Source organism: Coenobita brevimanus, chromosome 46 (genome assembly GCF_032717465.1).
Source record: "Coenobita brevimanus isolate Jiangsu-jjx chromosome 46, ASM3271746v2, whole genome shotgun sequence".
Taxonomy (NCBI): Eukaryota; Metazoa; Arthropoda; class Malacostraca; order Decapoda; family Coenobitidae; genus Coenobita; species Coenobita brevimanus.
Window position 1 is genome coordinate 54,622,722 of NC_136999.1, and position 19,426 is coordinate 54,642,147.

The 19,426-nt window shown below is 42.4% G+C and overlaps 1 protein-coding gene across 1 annotated transcript in view; it reads left to right on the top strand.

Annotated features, from left to right (window-relative positions):
- Window positions 1-18,038, top strand: part of LOC145398778 (parkin coregulated gene protein homolog) — a 26,493-nt gene extending 8,455 nt beyond the window's left edge. Inside the window, exons 4-6 of the mRNA XM_080271587.1 lie at window positions 7,342-7,513; window positions 16,011-16,160; window positions 17,878-18,038. Coding sequence (XP_080127713.1) covers window positions 7,342-7,513; window positions 16,011-16,160; window positions 17,878-18,038 — 483 coding nt within the window. The remainder of the gene's footprint in view (window positions 1-7,341; window positions 7,514-16,010; window positions 16,161-17,877) is intronic.
- Window positions 18,039-19,426: the final 1,388 nt, after the last annotated feature.

The following is a 19,426-nucleotide window of genomic DNA, read 5'->3' on the forward strand; positions in this document are numbered from 1 at the left end:
AGAACTTCTGCCTATCAGAATTCTTTCATTCCCCGAACTGCATCTCTCTGGAACTCGCTTCCCCAGAGTTGTTTCCCTCCAAACATCAACCCACAGCTGTTCAAGTCTAACTGTTACAGATATTTTATGAACGGAGGACACCAGTAATCTGGTGCAGGGATTTGTTTTTTATTCATTTGCTTTTCCTTCCTCCGTTCTGTTATTAAAAATATATATATATATATATATATATATATATATATATATATATATATATATATATATATATATATATATATATATATAAGAAATCGGACGCACATTTGAATGGTAGGTTGCCAGGGTACGATAATGACAACCTTAGAGTCGTGCGCCGCGTCTATAGTGAGGGGGGGGGAGTAATTTAAACTTTTCTCAATTAACCGTGACGCATGAACAATGGAAATTGTAGCTAGACCTCCACCTCACACACACACACACACACACACACACACACACACACACACACACACACACACACACACAGTCATAAACATAAGCTACCCTCTCTTTCTCTCCCTCTCTCTCTCTCTCTCTCTCTCTCTCACACACACACACACACACACACACACACACACACACACACACACACACACACACTGTACCAGGTTCATGTGTCGCCTACTGTACAAGCATCAACCCCCTCCCCCCGCAGCTCCTATAACCCACTCTCAGTTGTACATAATCGTCTGGCGTTAATTGAGGCGAATTCCTATAGTCTTTTCACACCAACTTGGCCCATATTGTCACTTTGGTTTATTTCACGTAGCTCAGTGGCAGAAAAAGGCAATACTACGGTTCTACATCCTACCCATAGCACTTCTTCGTGACTAGCATCGTATTCAAGAGTAGTTACAGCTCAGCATTCATGGCGGAGAGATGGCAATTTTAGGCCAAGTCAGAGTGAAAAGAGTATATGATGCTAGTCACGAAGAAGTGCTGTGGAAAGGATGTAGAGTCGTTGTACTGTTTACCTATCTATCTATCTATCTTGCCAGACGCCTTAACCCTATACGGGGTGGCCACAAACAAATCGCCTCCACGTCGCCCTGTCCCCCGCCATTTCACTGCCCTGCTCTCAGCTCACCCCCCCCCTCCCTCATATACCTCTCCACTCCGTCCCTCCATCTCATCCTTGGCCTCCCCCTCCCTCTCTCCCTCTCCACCTCACTCACATATACTCTCCTCGTCAGTCTCTCACCCTCCATCCTCTCCACATGGCCAAACCACCTCAATGTGTCTGTCCTATACTCTTTCTACTTTTACTTGGCCTAAAATTGCCATCCATCCATCTTGAATCCTGAGTTACAACAATAAACACTAGAATATGATGCTAGTCACGAAGAAGTGCTATGGAAAGGATGTAGAGCCGTACCGTTTTCCTTCTGTCTGTCTGTCTGTCTGTCTATGTCTCTCTCTCTGTCTGTCTGTCTCTCTCTCTCTCAGGATGTAGCGTCGTAATACAGTATTGTCCTCTCTTTCTTTCTCTCTCTCTCTCTCTCTCTCTCTCTCTCTCTCTCTCCTGCCACTGAGCTACGTGAAATAAGCTGCAAAAGGACGAAAATCTGGGCCAAGTTGAGGTGAAAGGACCATAGTTACGATAAGGTTGGAATTCCCAGGCGATACAATGACAAAACAACCCTTATGGCAAAAGACTGGTTTGGGAAGAATGAAAAAATGAATGAAGCGTTTGGCGGAATACTGGGTTACTTGGAGAGAGAGAGAGAGAGAGAGAGAGAGAGAGAGAGAGAGAGAGAGGAGAATGAGAAGGAAAAGGAGGAGGAGGAGGACAATAATAATAATAATAATAATAATAATAATAATAATAATGAGGAGGAGGAGGAGGAGGAGGAGAAGAAGAAGAAGAAGAAGAAGAAGAAGAAGTCACAATGAGAGAGAGAGAGAGAGAGAGAGAGAGAGAGAGAGAGAGAGGTTAAGCATTTACCTACCCACCATCTTCCCTGACCTTTCAAGTAACATCGATCCAGGTCACACCGTCCTTCCTCCCTCTCTCACTTTTTCTCTCATTTTCTCTCCCTCAACTTTCCTCCCTCCTTTGCCTTTCTCTCCCTCCCTCCTCCATTCACCTTTTCTCTCCTCCATTCACCTTTTCTCTCCTCCATTCACCTTTTCTTTCCTCCATTCACCTTTTCTCTCCTCCATTCACCTTTTCTCTCCTTCATTCACCTTCTCTCTCCTCCATTCCTTTTTTCTTTCCTCCATTCCCTTTTTCTCCCCTCCATTCACCTTTTCTCCCCTCCATTAACCTTTTCTTTCCTTCATCCACCTTTTCTCTCCTCCATTCCTTTTTTCTCTCCTCCATTCCTTTTTTCCCTCCTCCATTCCTTTTTTCTCTCCTCCATTCCTTTTTTCTCTCCACCATTCCTTTTTTCTCTCCTCCATTCCTTTTTTCTCTCCACCATTCCTTTTTTCTCTCCTCCATTCCTTTTTTCTCTCCACCATTCCTTTTTTCTCTCCTCCATTCCTTTTTTCTCTCCTCCATTCCTTTTTTCTCTCCTCCATTCACCTTTTCTCTCCTCCAGTCTCCTTTTCTCTCCTCCATTCTCCTTTTCTCTCCTCCAGTCTCCTTTTCTCTCCTCCATTCTCCTTTTCTCTCCTCCATTCTCCTTTTCTCTCCTCTATCCACTTTTTCTCTCTCTCACGCACTTTTTCTCTCCCTCACTCTCCCTCCATTAGTTTTCTCTCCCACTCTCTCCCTCCTTCGCCTTTTCTCTCCATTTTTCATTTTTTTCCCTCCATCCTTCCCTTCTCTCCTTCCTTTCCTCTCTCCCTCGATCACATATTTGTTTTTGTTTTGTTTTTTTAATATTTTTCTCTCCTCCTGGTGGCTCAGTCGGTAGAGAGGTGGCCTGTTGTCCCAGAGGTCGAGGGTTCAAATCCCGGCTGGAAGAGGGAACAGTTTAAAGATTGGAACTTCGTTTGAGGAGAATTTACTGATCTACCAAAAACTCAGCCGACAAGCATTTAAAACACCAATGTTAATACCAATACACCAGTCCTGTATGAGGCGGCACTAGCATGTATTCAGTATGGACGGTGGTATTAGCGCCGAAGGGGTGACATGTGGGAGTACTGTTAAGCCTGTGGCCAGAGTCGGACGTATAAAAAAATAAATAATGGAAGAAAAGCATTCGAGAGCCGAATGCTAATCGCCCGCCAGAATTTGGTGTTGGCCAAGTCCAAGATTTAGGCCATATCTTAATACCCTGAAGGTTTCATGTTGATAGCTCAAGCCGTTCATGATATATAATGGTGCTAAGGGATGACGATAAAAACTAGTTGACCATTGGCAGCCATTTTGGTGACCTTGACCTTGACCTCGAGTGCCCATTTTCGAACTCGGCCAAGATTTTGGCCATATCTTGATACCCTGAAGGTTTCATGTTGATAGCTGAAGCCCTTCATGAGATATAATGGGAACACACACACACACACACACACACACACACACACACACACACGGAGGCAGGCAAAAACATTATCGCTCCGCCTTCTAAGGACGGGCCATAATAAAATGATGTGTGTGTGAGGTGGCTGAGGGTGGAGGAGATGGAGGTGGTGGTGTCGTGACGGTGGGAGGCACGGGAGGTGTTCATTAGCGGCCGTCCCCTACCACTTACATCATTAAAACACACACACACACACACACACACACACACACACACACACACACATCCTCTCGCTCTCTCTCTCTCTCTCAATCAGTTCATATTCTTACAGTAAGCCCCCAAAATATATATATATATATATATATATATATATATATATATATATATATATATATATATATATATATATATATATATATATATATATATATTGTGTGTGTGTGTGTGTGTGTGTGTGTTTGCGCGCGTGCGTAAGGGAAAAAAAAGTAAAAGTAAAAGAAAGCTTCCCATGTCTCTTGTTTCGACTGCAAATAAACTTCTAACACTATACACCTTAAGTTGTTTGTGGATGCCAGTCAGTACGTTCCCTGGCCCTCTAGGTCACGTACCCCGCCCAAACTACGTCCAGGTCCTCACGCCACTGTTGTCTTTGTTACCCGCCGCGATAACGAAGCTGCTATCTTTTCCACGTTGTCTGTGTGTGTCTGTGTGTCTGTTAGCACGATAACTTCGCAACGGCTCAAGACATCATCACAAAATTTTACAGGTGTGTAGTAGGGATGAAAATCTTCGAGTTCGAAATTGGTGAAAGTAGGTCAAGGTCAAGGTCATACTCCGAGCCGAGCTAGATATGTATCGGGTAGCGGCTGGTATGAGTCCCCCCTTGTGGGGCCTCTAGGTAATCTTATTTTCCTACGATTCATACTCTGCAAAATATAATGAATAATAAATAAATAAATAAATAAATAATTGCTTGGAATTTGCGGAAGTAGAAAATAATAGACCTGTCTCGATCATGAGACAGTCGATACTGCCGGTATTAACACTCTGGGCCCGTATTCCCTCTGACAGCTCTTGCAGTTTGCACCTTGGTATCCTCCTCTGTGCTATTTGAATATTTCTGATACCATCGAGCTCTTCACAAATAACCTACAAAATTATGTTAACCGTCCGTATCCAAAAATAAATTGCTAAGGAAGAGGTGTTTGCAAGCCTTCTTAACCGACAGCAATACGAGCCTAACTCTTTATAAATACATTGCTTGGCGTTACCTGAATTACAAGACTAAAGTTCCCCCGACCGTGAGATGGTTAATGGTACTAATATTGACTCAAGCTCCTATGACCCACTCTGAGGTAAATAAAATCGCTACGCACATCACGCACACCATTGTCTTCATTGTGAGGACGTCATTGCTCCAGCACTAACCCTTTCCCCACAATGACGCATTTTCAATTTAACTCATGCTATATTCAGACGATTTTCCTCAACTTAGGAGAGACTTCGAATATGCGAGATTAGATACTATAAGTCTTGCAGGTTAAGGTCCTTCTGGAGTTGAAGCGTCTGGAGGCAGCAAGAATCAAGAATGACGTCATCGGTTTGAATCAGTTAACCTATATCAAAAAGCGCTATAGTATGTTTCAAATATGTGTTAACCCTGAATGTCACTTTTTTTTTATTTTTTACTATATCCAGACGATATTGCTAACTAAAATGTTGGCCTCGAGACCGTGAGGTCGAGAGTTCGCGCCCCGCCCTGGTGGCTGCCGTGCTGGGAGGGGTAGCGCTCTCCCGTTACCCTAGCAGGGCTGTATGATCTAATAAGGTCTAGCTCGGGGGATTAGTCCTTTTCCTCTTTAAATAAATGAGCTAAAGAATGCAGCATCTACCCACTCTTGTTCGAAAAAGCCTTCCCTGAAGATCGTCCGTAGAAAGAAACAACAAACTCGAAAGTACATAAACGGAGTGAAAGGGTATAGATAGTAATGATATACGGCGTTACACTTTTACTGCCCCTTCAGGAGCGTAGGGGCCCGGGGCTAGGTTGTACAGTCCAGACACTTTACTCCTTCAGTATGGTAACGTCTTTTTCATAACATTTTTGTTTTATTCAGACGATTTTTCAGTTTAGGAGTGACTTTTCCAACTCGAAGGGTCAGGCAAGGGTCACAAAGCCTTCATTAACCCTTTCAGGACGAAATTCATTTCCTTCGTTGAATTAAATCGCCTGAGGGAAGCAAAATAAATAAAGAAATAAATAAACAAACTACGCTTGAGCTGAATGGCCAGTTCCTCTTCCCTGGGTGGCATTACATGAACACTAAGTTTTAATGTAAGCTTTGTAAGTAAACAATAGCAAAATGAATGTGTGATATGGTGTGGATAACAATAATGATGATGATGGTGTTGACGATGATGTTGATGATGATGATGATAATGATAATGATGAAGATAATGATGATATTAACGACGACAATAACACCATTTCCGCTACTAATTCCGATCTTCCCCTCCTCCCCTGTACGTGTGTGTGTGGAGTCAGGTGTATGGTGATTATAATGATGATGATGCCAGTGACGGTAATAATAATAACTAGAACTATGTAACTGTTCTGTGAACAGTCGCTACCACCTAGTGTTCCTTACAATGACCTTGACGCAATTGGGAAGATTTTGAATTTTTAAAATAACATGAAACAAACTCTTAGGAATCGGTCCGCCAAGTTTCATTTTGAGATTACTTGCTAAGGTCCCATTGACTCTCCAAGACACACGACCATCTCATCTCATTCACTTATGATACATGACTTTCTGCTACTGCACGTAAAGGATTTTTTTTTTTCTATCACCAATGGCCCATGCCAAGATACATAACCTAAGCCCTTCAGATTCCTTCCGCAGCCTCCTGTTCTCCTGGAAGCGTCCCGAGACTCTGAGGCCGGAATAATGATAATACCAGCAAAAACAATAGTCTCCACCTAGGTAATAGATGGAGATTAATAATGATGATGATTATAACGATGGTGAATATAATGTTAACGATGATAATAACACCAATCCCTCCAATTCCAAACTCCCCTTCCTCTCCTATGTATGTGGAGTCAGGTGGATGATGATGATAATAAAATACTACTACTACTACTATTACTACTACTACTAGCCTACTACCAATAATAATAATAATAATAATAATAATAATAACCCCAATAATAATACCAACCCCAATTCCTCTATAATTTTCTCCTTCCTCCCCTGTGCATGTGGAGTCAGGTGGATGATAATAAAAATAATACTAAAATACAACAATAACTACTACTACTAGTGCTACTACTACTACTACTATTATTATTATTATTATTATCACTACTACTACTACTACTACTACTACTACTACTACTACTACTACTACTACCACCACCACCACCACCACCACCATTTCCTACACTAACTCCACACTCCCCTTCCACCCCCGTGTATGTGGCGCAAATTGGATGATGATAATAATAATAATAATAATAATAATAATAATAATAATATACAACTGCTACTACTACTACTATTACTACTACCACCGCCATTTCCTCCACTAACTCCACACTTCCACCCCCGTGTATGTGGCGCCAGGTGGATAATAATAATAATAATAATAATAATAATAATAATATACAACTGCTACTACTACTACTACTACTACTACTACTACCACCGCCATTTCCTCCACTAACTCCACACTTCCACCCCCGTGTATGTGGCGCCAGGTGGATAATAATAATAATAATAATAATAATAATAATAATAATAATAATAATAATAATAATAATATACAACTGCTACTACTACTACTACTACGAACTACCACCACTATTTCCTCCACTAACTCCACACTTCCACCCCCGTGTGTGTGGCGCCAGGTGGAGGTGGAGAAACTGGACTACCACCACTACCTGCCCCTCTTCTTCGACGGCCTGCGAGAGACAACCCACCCCTACGACTTCTTCAGCAGGGCGGGGATCAGGGACATGTTGGCCAGGGGCGGCGAGAAGGTCCTGCCCGTCATACCTCAGCTGATACTGCCGATTAAGAGTAAGGCAGAGACAGAGAGAGAGAGTGGGGGGTTGAGGGTTTGTGTGTGTGTGTGTGTGTGTGTGTGTGTGTGTAAGGGAAGATGCGTGCTTGTTGGTTAACTGTATTGTGATCAAGTGATGGTTGCGTGCCTTTTGTGTGTGTGTGTGTGTGTGTGTGAGAGAGAGAGAGAGAGAGAGAGAGAGAGAGAGAGTCACCTCACCCTATGTTGCAGCCCCTCACCACTACCACCACTACCACCGTTACTGTCCCCCTACCATTACTCTAATTACTGAAGCAACTACAACTACCACTGCAGCAGGTGTGGTATCGCAACTACCACAATAATTACACCACGGTAGCAACCACTCTCACTCCATCAGGGCAAAATTCCTCCACTTACTACACTTCATTCACTTTCTTTTCTGCTGGCTAATATTCCCAAGCTGAGAGAGGCTTAGTATGCTGCTCTGGCCATAGATGATTCCCCTTTGATACGATGCGTCAGAGGGTTAAGTATGAATATGCTTGAATAATGCTCGAAGTATGAGGCAGAGGCAGTGGAATAGTAAGCCAATTTTTGACCTCCCAGTACAGGCAGGACCAAAACTTTGCACACAATCCCCTGCCAGTGTTGTCTTGTCTTCCATATTTCTCAATCCTCCTCGAACACCAGGGAGTATCCATCCTTCTCGTACTGTTTTGGGGTGTCTGATATTGCTCTGTTAAGATAATATTTCACGTAGCATCTTCCATCGCCATACATGTCAGCGAAGTGCCAGCGAACTTTTGAAGGTGATAATACACATCGATACTCCTATTATTATGCCGCTTAGCACAAAATCTAAATAACTGATACCGTAAGTCTGAGTTCGTGAAAAATTGGAGTATAGACGATGTAGAAACGGAAGAACTAAAACTGAGGTATGGACTGTGTAGAAACGGAAGAGCTGGTAACTGATAGGAAGTACCGTAAACTGATGAAGTTTGCACCGAGACGCTCATGACACTGGCGCAACTTGAATTCCTCTACCATCCTGGGAGATTGAACGGTTATACCCAACAGCTGCTGCGAGAGCGACTTACGGATAAAACACGTGTCTGGTGAAGCTGAAAAATATCAAGGCTTGAATGATGAATTAAGGTATGATTGATTCCACTGGCACTTTGATAACAGTGGGTTTGTTATGAGTAGTTTTCGAGATTACGTAATATCTCATCCTTCGCGATTCATTTTGTACACTGCCCCTAAGTATCCTGTAATACGTCACTGATAAAAATTGTCATTATTAAAATGATATTAGGCCTAGTAGCACGCAACAGAAAATCAAGACGTTTGTTACTATGTAGATAAATCGCTTAGGAAGAAAACTATACAAAGCTGCTTGGAATACGTGTATATATTCATAGTTCCCGCGTGTGGGTCTTCTTGCCATCTTAACCGCGCATTTCTGTAAGGCTAGTCCCTATACTATCGTGGACTATTTTTCTTTTTTCTCTTTCCTGAATGATAACCCTTATTCTATATACACAAAATCCCAGTCTAACCTAACAACCTTAACCTAACCCAGACTAAACTTTCCTGGGAATGAAAAAAGCTGCTACAGTACAGAGATATGCATCCTGCCCTCCCTATACAGTATACCTTAGTGAACGTAAAGGTCAAGATGGCGATGATGGTGATCGCCCTTCAAGATTTGAACACTGGTCTGATACTGTATGGCGACATTGACTGTGGCCACTCCAGGGGGACAACGAATGGTCTCTTTTAGAAACAACAGAATTCTTTAAACTTCTTGACAAAGAAAACATCGCTCGGTATGCTTCTTTTTTCGTCAGGTATGCAAAGTTAACCTCGATAGTGGTTGCATGAACACTGAACAACTTCCTGGCATCATCAGATACGGCAATATACTCGTAGCTGCCCCGTAATATTTGACTCGTGTGGCCATATCCAGCAATAAATCAATAGGACTAAATATGAGGGAATTTATTGTTGGGTGTTAACTGCCGAAATAAGTGCCCTATGCGACCACGGCCTTGAAGAAGTGATGACAAAAACATGCCCACGTACTTTCACGTATGAGTGGCAAGTATGATGATCACTGTTATCACGCCACCACCACCACCACCACCACCACTACTACCCCAATTAGTACTCATAAACTCTGCAACATGACCTAATACTGCGGTGCTGTTATAAACACGCTCTTGCATTAACTTTATTACCTTCATATCCAACCTTAACAGGGCTAGAAATACCCGTTCCAGTCGCCACTAGTAATAAAAGATCTTGATGAGTAGAAATGCCATAAATCTGTTCCGGTTGACAATCAATACGTTAAGGCTGGTAATGTAATCCAATCGGAGTAACGGACTATCATACATTCGATTCCCAAGCGGCGACTGGAGATTTCTCGATCATATAATGCCATCAAGAGAAGTAGGCTTTTATTTTATTTATCTATTTTCTTACCCCTAAATTTACTTGAGTGCGGTAGCCTAGCCTGGGGCCCTTACACCTCGAAGGGTTTAAGTATGGGATTGAAAATACCGATTTTCATTGTTTATATATTTTTTACCGCCAAATATATCGGTACCACCACGTAACGTCAGATAGCCTGAGTCCGTTGTCTGTTTTTCCTGTTTTCCTCGCAACTGTTGTAACTCAGGCTGTTTCTTGCTTATACGCTGCTCTCACTGATACGCCATAGTAATACCACTGACAGCATAGTGTGCGTTACTTTTGACTACCGTGGAAGGCAGATATAACCCTCCTTGTTCCTCCCTCCGGTCTCTCCTCCCCCCCACCTCTGTTTTTTTTTCCATCCTCCTTCCTCTTCCTGTGTTTACTAATTCTCTCTCTCTCTCTCTCTCTCTCTCTCTCTCTCTCTCTCAGGAACAAACACATTATCCCTAGCCCGGCTTTTCCATGCATCACCCCAACAATTTTCTAGTCACCCATAACAATCTGTAATGCCTTCACCTCCGCAATAAACGCGTTCATATTCACTGGTAGGCCCGTTAAGATGTGTCACACACACCACAAAGCCAGCCAGGAGACAGGACGTGTGTGCTGGGCAATCCCCAGGTCCTGTCCTTCCCCCTTACTATTTTTTAATCAGCCAATACCCCACTGACCGGACTAATGTATCGCTCGGCCTGCACTGTAGGTGCAGGGAATCTGTAAACGAACGAACGAACGTTAAGATGTATCGTCGAGTTTCAATTTTTGTGTACCATTAATCGTAGTTTCGTAATAATTATAATGGTAGAGTATCACACTACTGTATCCTTTCCCTGTTGCCATTTAGTAACCATTGTTCAGGTATACAATTTTTTCTTAAACGTGGCCCTTATTTTCGTCCATTCGCAGCCAATTTCACGTAGATCAGCGGCGGAAAAAGAAAATACTGTAGCTTTACATTATTTTCATAGCACTTTTTCGTGATTATCATCTTGTTCTAGTGCTATTATGGCAAATTCAAGTCAGCTTAGAGTGAGAGGAGTACAGTGAGTCTACCTTAACTTATATTTTAAGACTGTTACGGCTTTGCATGCTGTCCATAGCACTTCATCGTGACTGATTCATCCACCTTAATTTGGCCGTTTTTTTTTATATATATATATAATTTATTTCCCGTAGTTCAGTGCAGAATAAGACGATACTACGACTCCATCCTGTAAATAGCAATTCCTCGTGACTAGCACCATAATTTAGCGTTAATCTCTTGTTACAACTCAACATTCAAATGGGAGGTGATGGCAGTTGTAGGCCAAGTTAAAGTGGGCAGAGTCTAGCATAGTAATCCGTGTTATCTTTAGCGTATATGAGACCGTAGCACCTTTTCCTTTACGATTTATTTTGCGTGATAGATTTATACAGTACTGTCTTGCATTCTGTTCGACATATTTCAATAAGTAACATACAGGATGGTGTTATGGTGTAATGTGGAAAATGCTGTATATATAGATCGTTGAAAAGTTGTTATTAAGCGTTTTGAATCTGCCAAAATACAACTCGGCTAACTGCCAGGCTTCTACACACTCTATAATTACTATACTCTTTTTACTCTAACATGGTCTAGAATTACCATCCCTCCCCCTTGAATGCTGAGTTGTAACAAGAGCTTGGCACTGGAATGTGGTACCAGTCACGAAGAAGTGCTAGGGGTAGGATGTAGAGCTATAGTATTGTCTTTTTCTGCCACTGGGCTACATAAAAGGACAAAACTCTGGGCCATGTTAAGGTACAAGTAGTATAGGCTTGAGATACAATATTCAAGAAAAAAAAGGTAAATTTTTCGAGACAGCTAGAATTGGTCCCGAAAACTTATAAACAGGGAGGTGTAGCCTAGCTGGTGAAATTCGTAGAAAGCAGCAGAGCGTTGCGTTAGTCCAAGGCCCATATTATCGTTGGTTAAGGAAATTCCCTAACACCTTTTCCTAAGATATTTATTTTATTTATTTTACACTCTCATTCTGTTATATAAATCCGTCAAATAGGGCCATACTCTGCCTAAATAACGTACAAAAAGATATTAGCTAACCATATCCAAAGATAAATCGCTAAGAAAGAGGTGCTAGGGAGTCTCCACATCCGACCAACGTACAAAAAGATATTAACCAACAATATCCCGAAATAAATCGCCAAGGAAGAGGTGCTAGGGAGCCGCCTTACCCGACGAGAATGCGGGACCTAGTGCTACAGTAGACGCTCCTTCCTACCGTGAGCTTCCCTCGTACCCATTACACTGCTCCCAATCACTGCTCCCTAATCACTACGTATTACATCAGGGCCATTACTAACTGTGGAGGGGGGGGGTCCTAGAGATATTACTGTACTAAGCTATTCCCGTAATGAACGCTATGACGGCTACGGTAAACAGTACTATAGTAGGACTCGCGCACGTTTGCGGCTGTGGTGTGGCTCGCAACTGTGTACAATGGTGCCATGTTTCCCCAACTTGCGATGTGAAACGGAAGCTATTTATGTACAAGGCATCACAAATTCGATAAATTCAGATGAATAAAACTTACACTTGTGTATTTTGATGGATGAATCAACAGTAATCTTATTATGCATAAAATATTTATACAGTAACACAGAAACATGGCATACATATTGTACAGTGTTGCTAAAAGAAATTGTAGTCACTTTTAATGGTTTTTAGCGTAGTTTTAGGGTGGGTAATAATATCACAGTTATGGATATAAGATAATGAGCCTGAAAAAGAAGAAATATGCCAATATCCAAAGTAAAAGAAATAATTCATGTAATTCTTCTGAGTGGCAACACTTACCAGTCTGGCCTACGGTGAAGTACCTTCGTATACCCAACCATAGCTTGTACAGGTGTTGCTAGGGAAAAATGCTCACATTTACCGGCTTTTACCATAATTTTAAGGACGAGGAATAATCACATTTATAATCATAAGCTAATATGTAGGACAAAATAGTATGCATATGCCAATACCGAAGTAAAAAAAAAAAAATATTCACTCGCGAGCGGCAACACTTCCACACCCAGTCGGCGAGAGAGCGAGAGAGAGAGAGAGGCAGGAGAGGGGCATGCATTGACTGCATTGTCGGCATCACTAAATATAACAAAACCAAATTAACAAATGAAATCACAATTATAAATAACTTATAAAAGAATCGAAAGTACTCAGGGTGGCTCACATTTCCCGCCAGGAGAGAGAGAGAGAGAGAGAGAGAGAGAACGGTATAGAAAACGTGGCAACACTGTAAACAGGTGCGGGCTACACCACAGTCGCAAACGTAGGCGAGTCCTACTATACCATCACGGGCAAAATTTAAACCAATTTGTAGATCCGTTGCTACGAGAGGAAAATGCTGAGTGAGACAGGTTAGATTGAAGTCATTTTTTCTAACATTCCGGGCTCCACAGAACTGAAGATGGGTTCTGTGCAGTCCAAAACAGAGAAATAAAAAAATAAACACTCTCTCTCTCCCACTCAACACTTTAAAGCGACCTCTATGGGAGTATAAAATATTGAATTCTGGTATTTTCGTAGCATAACATCCAAGACTTTTGCATCGCTTTCCATGATGTAACCATTTTTTTTCCTGGCTTTAGGGAAATCTTTGAGCATGTCGAATTTACGTGATGTGGTGGATTTTAGAAATTACGGCACGTTCATTTTTAGATCCAGGAACCTCTCTTGTGCCGGCCCTGTCCGTCAGTCACTCAGCAGGGAATTTAGCCTCACTCCCATAGGACTTAAGCGACGCCCCATACTACGGCCCTGATGATCCCTCGTCTGTCTGTATATAACGCTCCTCAATCACTCCGTCGGGGGATTTCTCGTTTGTTTTGGGGATGGCTCAGTCAACGTTGTCAAATTCTACCCAACATTAATTTCTTTCCTCCTCTCTGTACCACACTAATGCCCACACCAGCAGACTGAATATATAGTTTATTTTACTATACCTCTACTACACTGACTTGGCCCAGTTTTTCACCACTTTCAAGTACATTTCACTGAACCACCAGGTGCCATAATCAGTAATAATAATATACCACCACTACCAACAACAACAGCAATAATAATAATAATAATAATAATAATAATAATAATAATAATAATAAAGACAAACCCTCATAAACCCCTTCAGCAAGAGGCCTCTCGTAGTAAATAAATAATTGGTAATAATAAAATAATATCACGTCATCATGGTGTAGGTGTTAAGGGTGAGTGGTGTTAACCTAACTTGACATGGGTGCTAAAGGGTGCTGTGTTGTGCTGGTGTGGTGTTCCACCCCCCTCCCAGATGCGGGAAGTACTGGAGACATACGTGAGGTGTGTTATAGTAGTAGTAGTAGCAGCAGCAGCAGTAGTAGTAGTAGTAGCAGTAGTAGTGTGGTGTTGTGGTGGTGTGTTGTCAGGGGCTTGTTTTACCTAAGCGGGGCCCAGGGCACTTGGTGACCTGCGGGGCCCCTTCACTTCTAACACACACACACACACTGTGCCCCTGGAGAGAGAGAGAGAGAGAGAGAGAGAGAGAGAGAGAGAGAGAGAGAGAGAGAACTCCAGCCTCTCACTTCACGTGCCGTCAGCGAGCGGGACAGAAATAGAACGCGAACCATCCCGTTGTAAACTTCTAATCGTCTCTCTCTCTCTCTCTCTCCACATGGGCGACTGAATAAATTTATCTTGTACAGAGCAGACTGAGAGCACTGGCATTATCTGTATAGCAGAGTTAGAACTCTGTACTATTGTTGTAGTTAATATGAATTTACTTAAATATTTATATGCTGTATGCATTTTTTTTTTCTGTTATATGCCGGGCCTCATGGACCGCAGGGCCCAGGGCACGTGCCCTATGTGCCCTGGGGTAAATATGTCCCTGTGTTGTGTTCTGGTGTTGTGGTGTAGTGTTGTGCTGGTGTCATGTGGTAGTGTGGTAGTTTGTGTAGTGTATGATGCCCCGATGTGTTGTGGAGTGTGGTGTGGTGTTATGGTGTGGTGTTATGGTGTGGCGTGTGATGTGGTGTTATGGTACGGTGTGGTGTGGTGTTATGGTATGGTGTGGTGTGTGTTGTGGTGTTATGTTATGGTGTGGCGTGGTATTATGGTACGGTGTGGTGTGTGTTGTGATGGTATGGTGTGGTGTGTGTTGTGGTGTTGTTATGGTGTGGCGTGGTGTTATGGTATGGTGTGGTGTGTTGTGGTGTTATGGTGTGGCGTGGTGTGTGGTGTGGTGTTATGGTATGGTGTGGTGTGTTGTGGTGTTATGTTATGGTGTGGTGTGGTGTTATGGTATGGTGTGGTGTGTTGTGGTGTTGTTAAGGCACGGTATGGTGTGTGGTGTGGTGTTATGGTATGGTGTGGTGTGTTGTGGTGTTGTTAAGGCACGGTATGGTGTGTGGTGTGGTGTTATGGTATGGTGTGGTGTGTGTTGTGGTGTTTGTTATGGTGTGGTGTGGTGTTAAGGTACGGTGTGGTGTGTGGTGTGGTGTTATGGTATGGTGTGGTGTGTGTTGTGGTGTTATGTTATGGTGTGGCGTGGTGTTATGGTACGGTGTGGTGTGGTGTGTGGTGTGGTGTTATGGTATGGTGTGGTGTGTTGTGGTGTTATGTTATGGTGTGGCGTGGTGTTATGGTACGGTGTGGTGTGGTTTTATGGTATGGTGTGGTGTGTGTTGTGGTGTTATGTTATGGTGTGGTGTGGTGCTATGGTACGGTGTGGTGTCTGGTGTGGTGTTATGGTGTGGTGTGGTGTGGTGTTATGGCACGGTGTGGTGTGGTGTGGTGTTATGGTGTGGTGTGTGGTGTGGTGTTATGGTGTGGTGTGGTGTTATGGTGTGGTGTGGTGTTATGGTGTGGTGTGGTGTTATGGTACGGTGTGGTGTGGTGTCCTGTTATGGTGTGGTGTGTGGTGTGGTGTTATGGTAGTGTGGTGTGGTGTTATGGTGTGGTGTGGTGTTATGGTGTGGTGTGCTGTTATGGTGTGGTGCGTGGTGTGGTGTTATGGTGTTATGTTCTACCGCCAGACGCCCTTAACACCCGTGACGTGCGTGTGGTGTGTACTGTGCTAAAGGTGCTACAGGAGTTGGTCGTGTCAGCCCCTCTGGTGGGTGAGTCGCTGGTACCGTATTACAGGCAGATACTTCCCACCCTCAACCTGTTCAAGCACAAGAACGGTGAGTGCCACTGAACACACACACACACACACACACACACACACACACACACACACACACACAATTCATCTATCAATCCATCAACACACACACACACACACACACACAATGATACTACCACCTCATACTGCCCCTCGACTCTCCTCCTCACATTTCCCTTCCCCCCTCAACAGCCACTGCGTCACTCACACTGCACCATCACACAGCCCTGCTTCCTAACACTGACCTACTTACTACCTCACATTGCCACTGTCCCTCTCATACTGCCCCTCACACTGTTCCCACTCACTCCTTTCACGCCACTGCCTCCTTCACACTGATCCATCACACTTACTCTCTCACACTGGCCTATTCTCTCACACTGCCACTGCCTACCTTATACTGCCTCTCACAATCCCCCTCACTCCCTCACACTGCCATTGCCCCTTCATGCTGCCCCTCACACTGTAGTCACTCACACTGCCACTACCTGCTCCCCACACTGACCTCTTAACTCTCCACCCCCAACCTTTGCAAACACTATAATGGCCCCCACCACACCCTCCCATCCTTCCCTCACCCCCGGCACCCTCTCCCCTACCCACGTTATCGAGGTGGCTCGGCACATACTTGCATTACCTCTATTTACGCATCCAAGTGTTATTACATTTGTATTAAGAACCATATTTTTTTTTATTAATGTAAGCATATAAGTAAATTTAGGTATTTTTACTGCTGTTTCTTTGGTATTATTACTGATATTTTTGTTGTTTAATCTCAGTGTTCAGTGTGTATCTTTAAACTCCACATACATTAAACGAAACAAGAAAATGACAAATGAATACACAGTCATTTACGAGTCAATGATGCTGGTAACCAGGGATGAATTAATGTTAAACCATGGATGACTTAGTGCTGAAGCAGAGAAAATATACTGATTTATAAAGAAATTTAGCTGATATTGGTGAAGAGATGAATACGACTTTATATGAGTGGAAAAACAGGACTCAGAAATGAAAAGCACACCAATAGTAGATGTTGACAGTAAGAGGTGCTGAAGAAAAGTGATGTAATTATTTTTATTAGTATCAGTAGTATTAGCATTATTATTTTTCTTTCCTGAGGCGCCTATAATACTGTATACATTGCGACGCGACACGCAAGGTCTAGACAAGCAAAGACCTGTTGATTTGTAGCGTCGCATGTCAAGCAAACAAAACACGCAACACATCTCTTTTAGCTGTATATGAGAGAAAAAAAAATCGCTTGAAAAATTTGTGCAGTTTTGCATAAGGAAATAAATAAAAAAAATATTAGTAAAATTATTGGAAATGTCTGAATAAAGAAATGAATAGCTTAAACAATTTGTGGAGTTTAGTATATTTGCATCAACAGATAAAATCTAAAACAATTTGTCGAGTTTTGTGTAATGTTTGAATCATTAACAAAACACTTTGTAGTGTTCTTCGGAATGTCTGAATCACTCAATAAATCACTTAAAGAATTATTGGAGCTTTGAGTCGAGAAATAAATCACACACTTAATGGAGTTTCCTGAAATGTTTGGATAAATAATCACAAAAGAATTAGTAAAGCTCTTGGTAATGTAATCAGTAAATAAATCACTTAAACAATTGGTGGATTTTTGTATAATGTCTGAATCAATAAATGCATCACTTAAACTGTTAAATTTATGAAGTTTTGTGTAAATTCTGAATCTGTCTTCCTTCTGCCTGCAGTCAACTCCGGGGACGAGATAGACTATTCCCAGCAGCGGCGGGAAAACCTTGGCGACCTGATTCAAGAGACGCTAGAGATCCTGGAGCGTCACGGTGGCAGGGACGCCTACATCAACATCAAGTACATGGTGCCCACATACCAGTCCTGCGTGATGAACTGAACCTCACACCACAACACTCCGTCTCCTCGCCACCGATGCCCTCATGTCACTATGGAAAGTTTGAGTCCCCCCCTGGTCCATTCCTCGGTACTGTTTTGACCGTTTTCGTCCGTGGGAAACTCTCACAACTTCAGTATTTATGTCGTGGCTGCCTGAGATTCGATGAGCCTGGTTATGTGATAGAAACGAGTCTTCTTGGTCCCTGGTCAAGTCAACCCTCCATTTTGACTACTCCTGGCCATATACTGAGCTGGACGGGTCAGGGTCTTCGTCAGATTAGAGTGTTTACTGTGATAAGAGAGTAGAATCATATACTGTGTTTCCATCGTAAATGAAATAGAATTCTTTTGCAGTTTCACGTTTGGTAAACAGAAGATAATTAGAATCATGTTCATTAGATCTTAAAAGGGCGCAAAACCTATATAATTAATACGAACTAGTGCAAAAGTTAATGAGAAGATTATCCTGATAAAGCAATAGGAACCGTGTGATAAGTATTGATTCTGATGTGTCTCGAGCCAACTAATGGTGTTGATTATAATTACGACTCCTTGAAAAACTGCAGCCGCATCATGTCTGACCATGGATGTGGTAATAATTATTATCATCCTGGCATAATACCTTTTGTTCACTTGAGGTTACGAAAACTGTATCCAGATTCTTCGCCTTGATATCTTGAAAGACCCAAACAGAAGAAGGGATGCTCCGGGTGAATATTACTTCCCCCCCTCCTCTTGATACTGCAGGAAGTACGAGGATATTTGTAACACAAGTGCTGGGCGGCGAAGTTGTCACAGGCCAATACAAAGAGGAAGGACTTAAAACACACCCGCCACTGTTGGTTGTCATTTATGACATGATGGTGGTAGGCTGTGGGAAAGTCTTTTCACATATTCTAAGGAGTCGTAATCGTGTATATAGATATATGAAATATGTCATCGTGCCGAAGGGGTTAAATCAGTTACCCACACTAGAACTGTTTTGTTTGTCTTTAAAATATCAGATCGGCAGTTAATACTATTAATATAAGAGTTTGTACCTGTACTAAAATAATGGAGGAAATTATAGTCACATACTCTTTGTGTTTCTTGTGAAGATCCATCAGTTTCGGCCCAACTTGGACAATAAACATAACCTTAGTATGTGGGTAGAAGTTTTTTCCATTTGAATAACCCACGGGGTTGTAAAACCAAAACTTACTTTAATATTTAATGAGGTACGTACAGTATCACGACAATACTGTGTCAGCGATGTTGATATTTAAACTGGTGACCCATTTGCATGCAAACTATGTTTGAGAAGTTTATACATTTATGCAGTTAAAATGGATATCACCGTGGGTTGCAATGTGACTGAATTAATTTATTGTATACACGAAACAATAACGC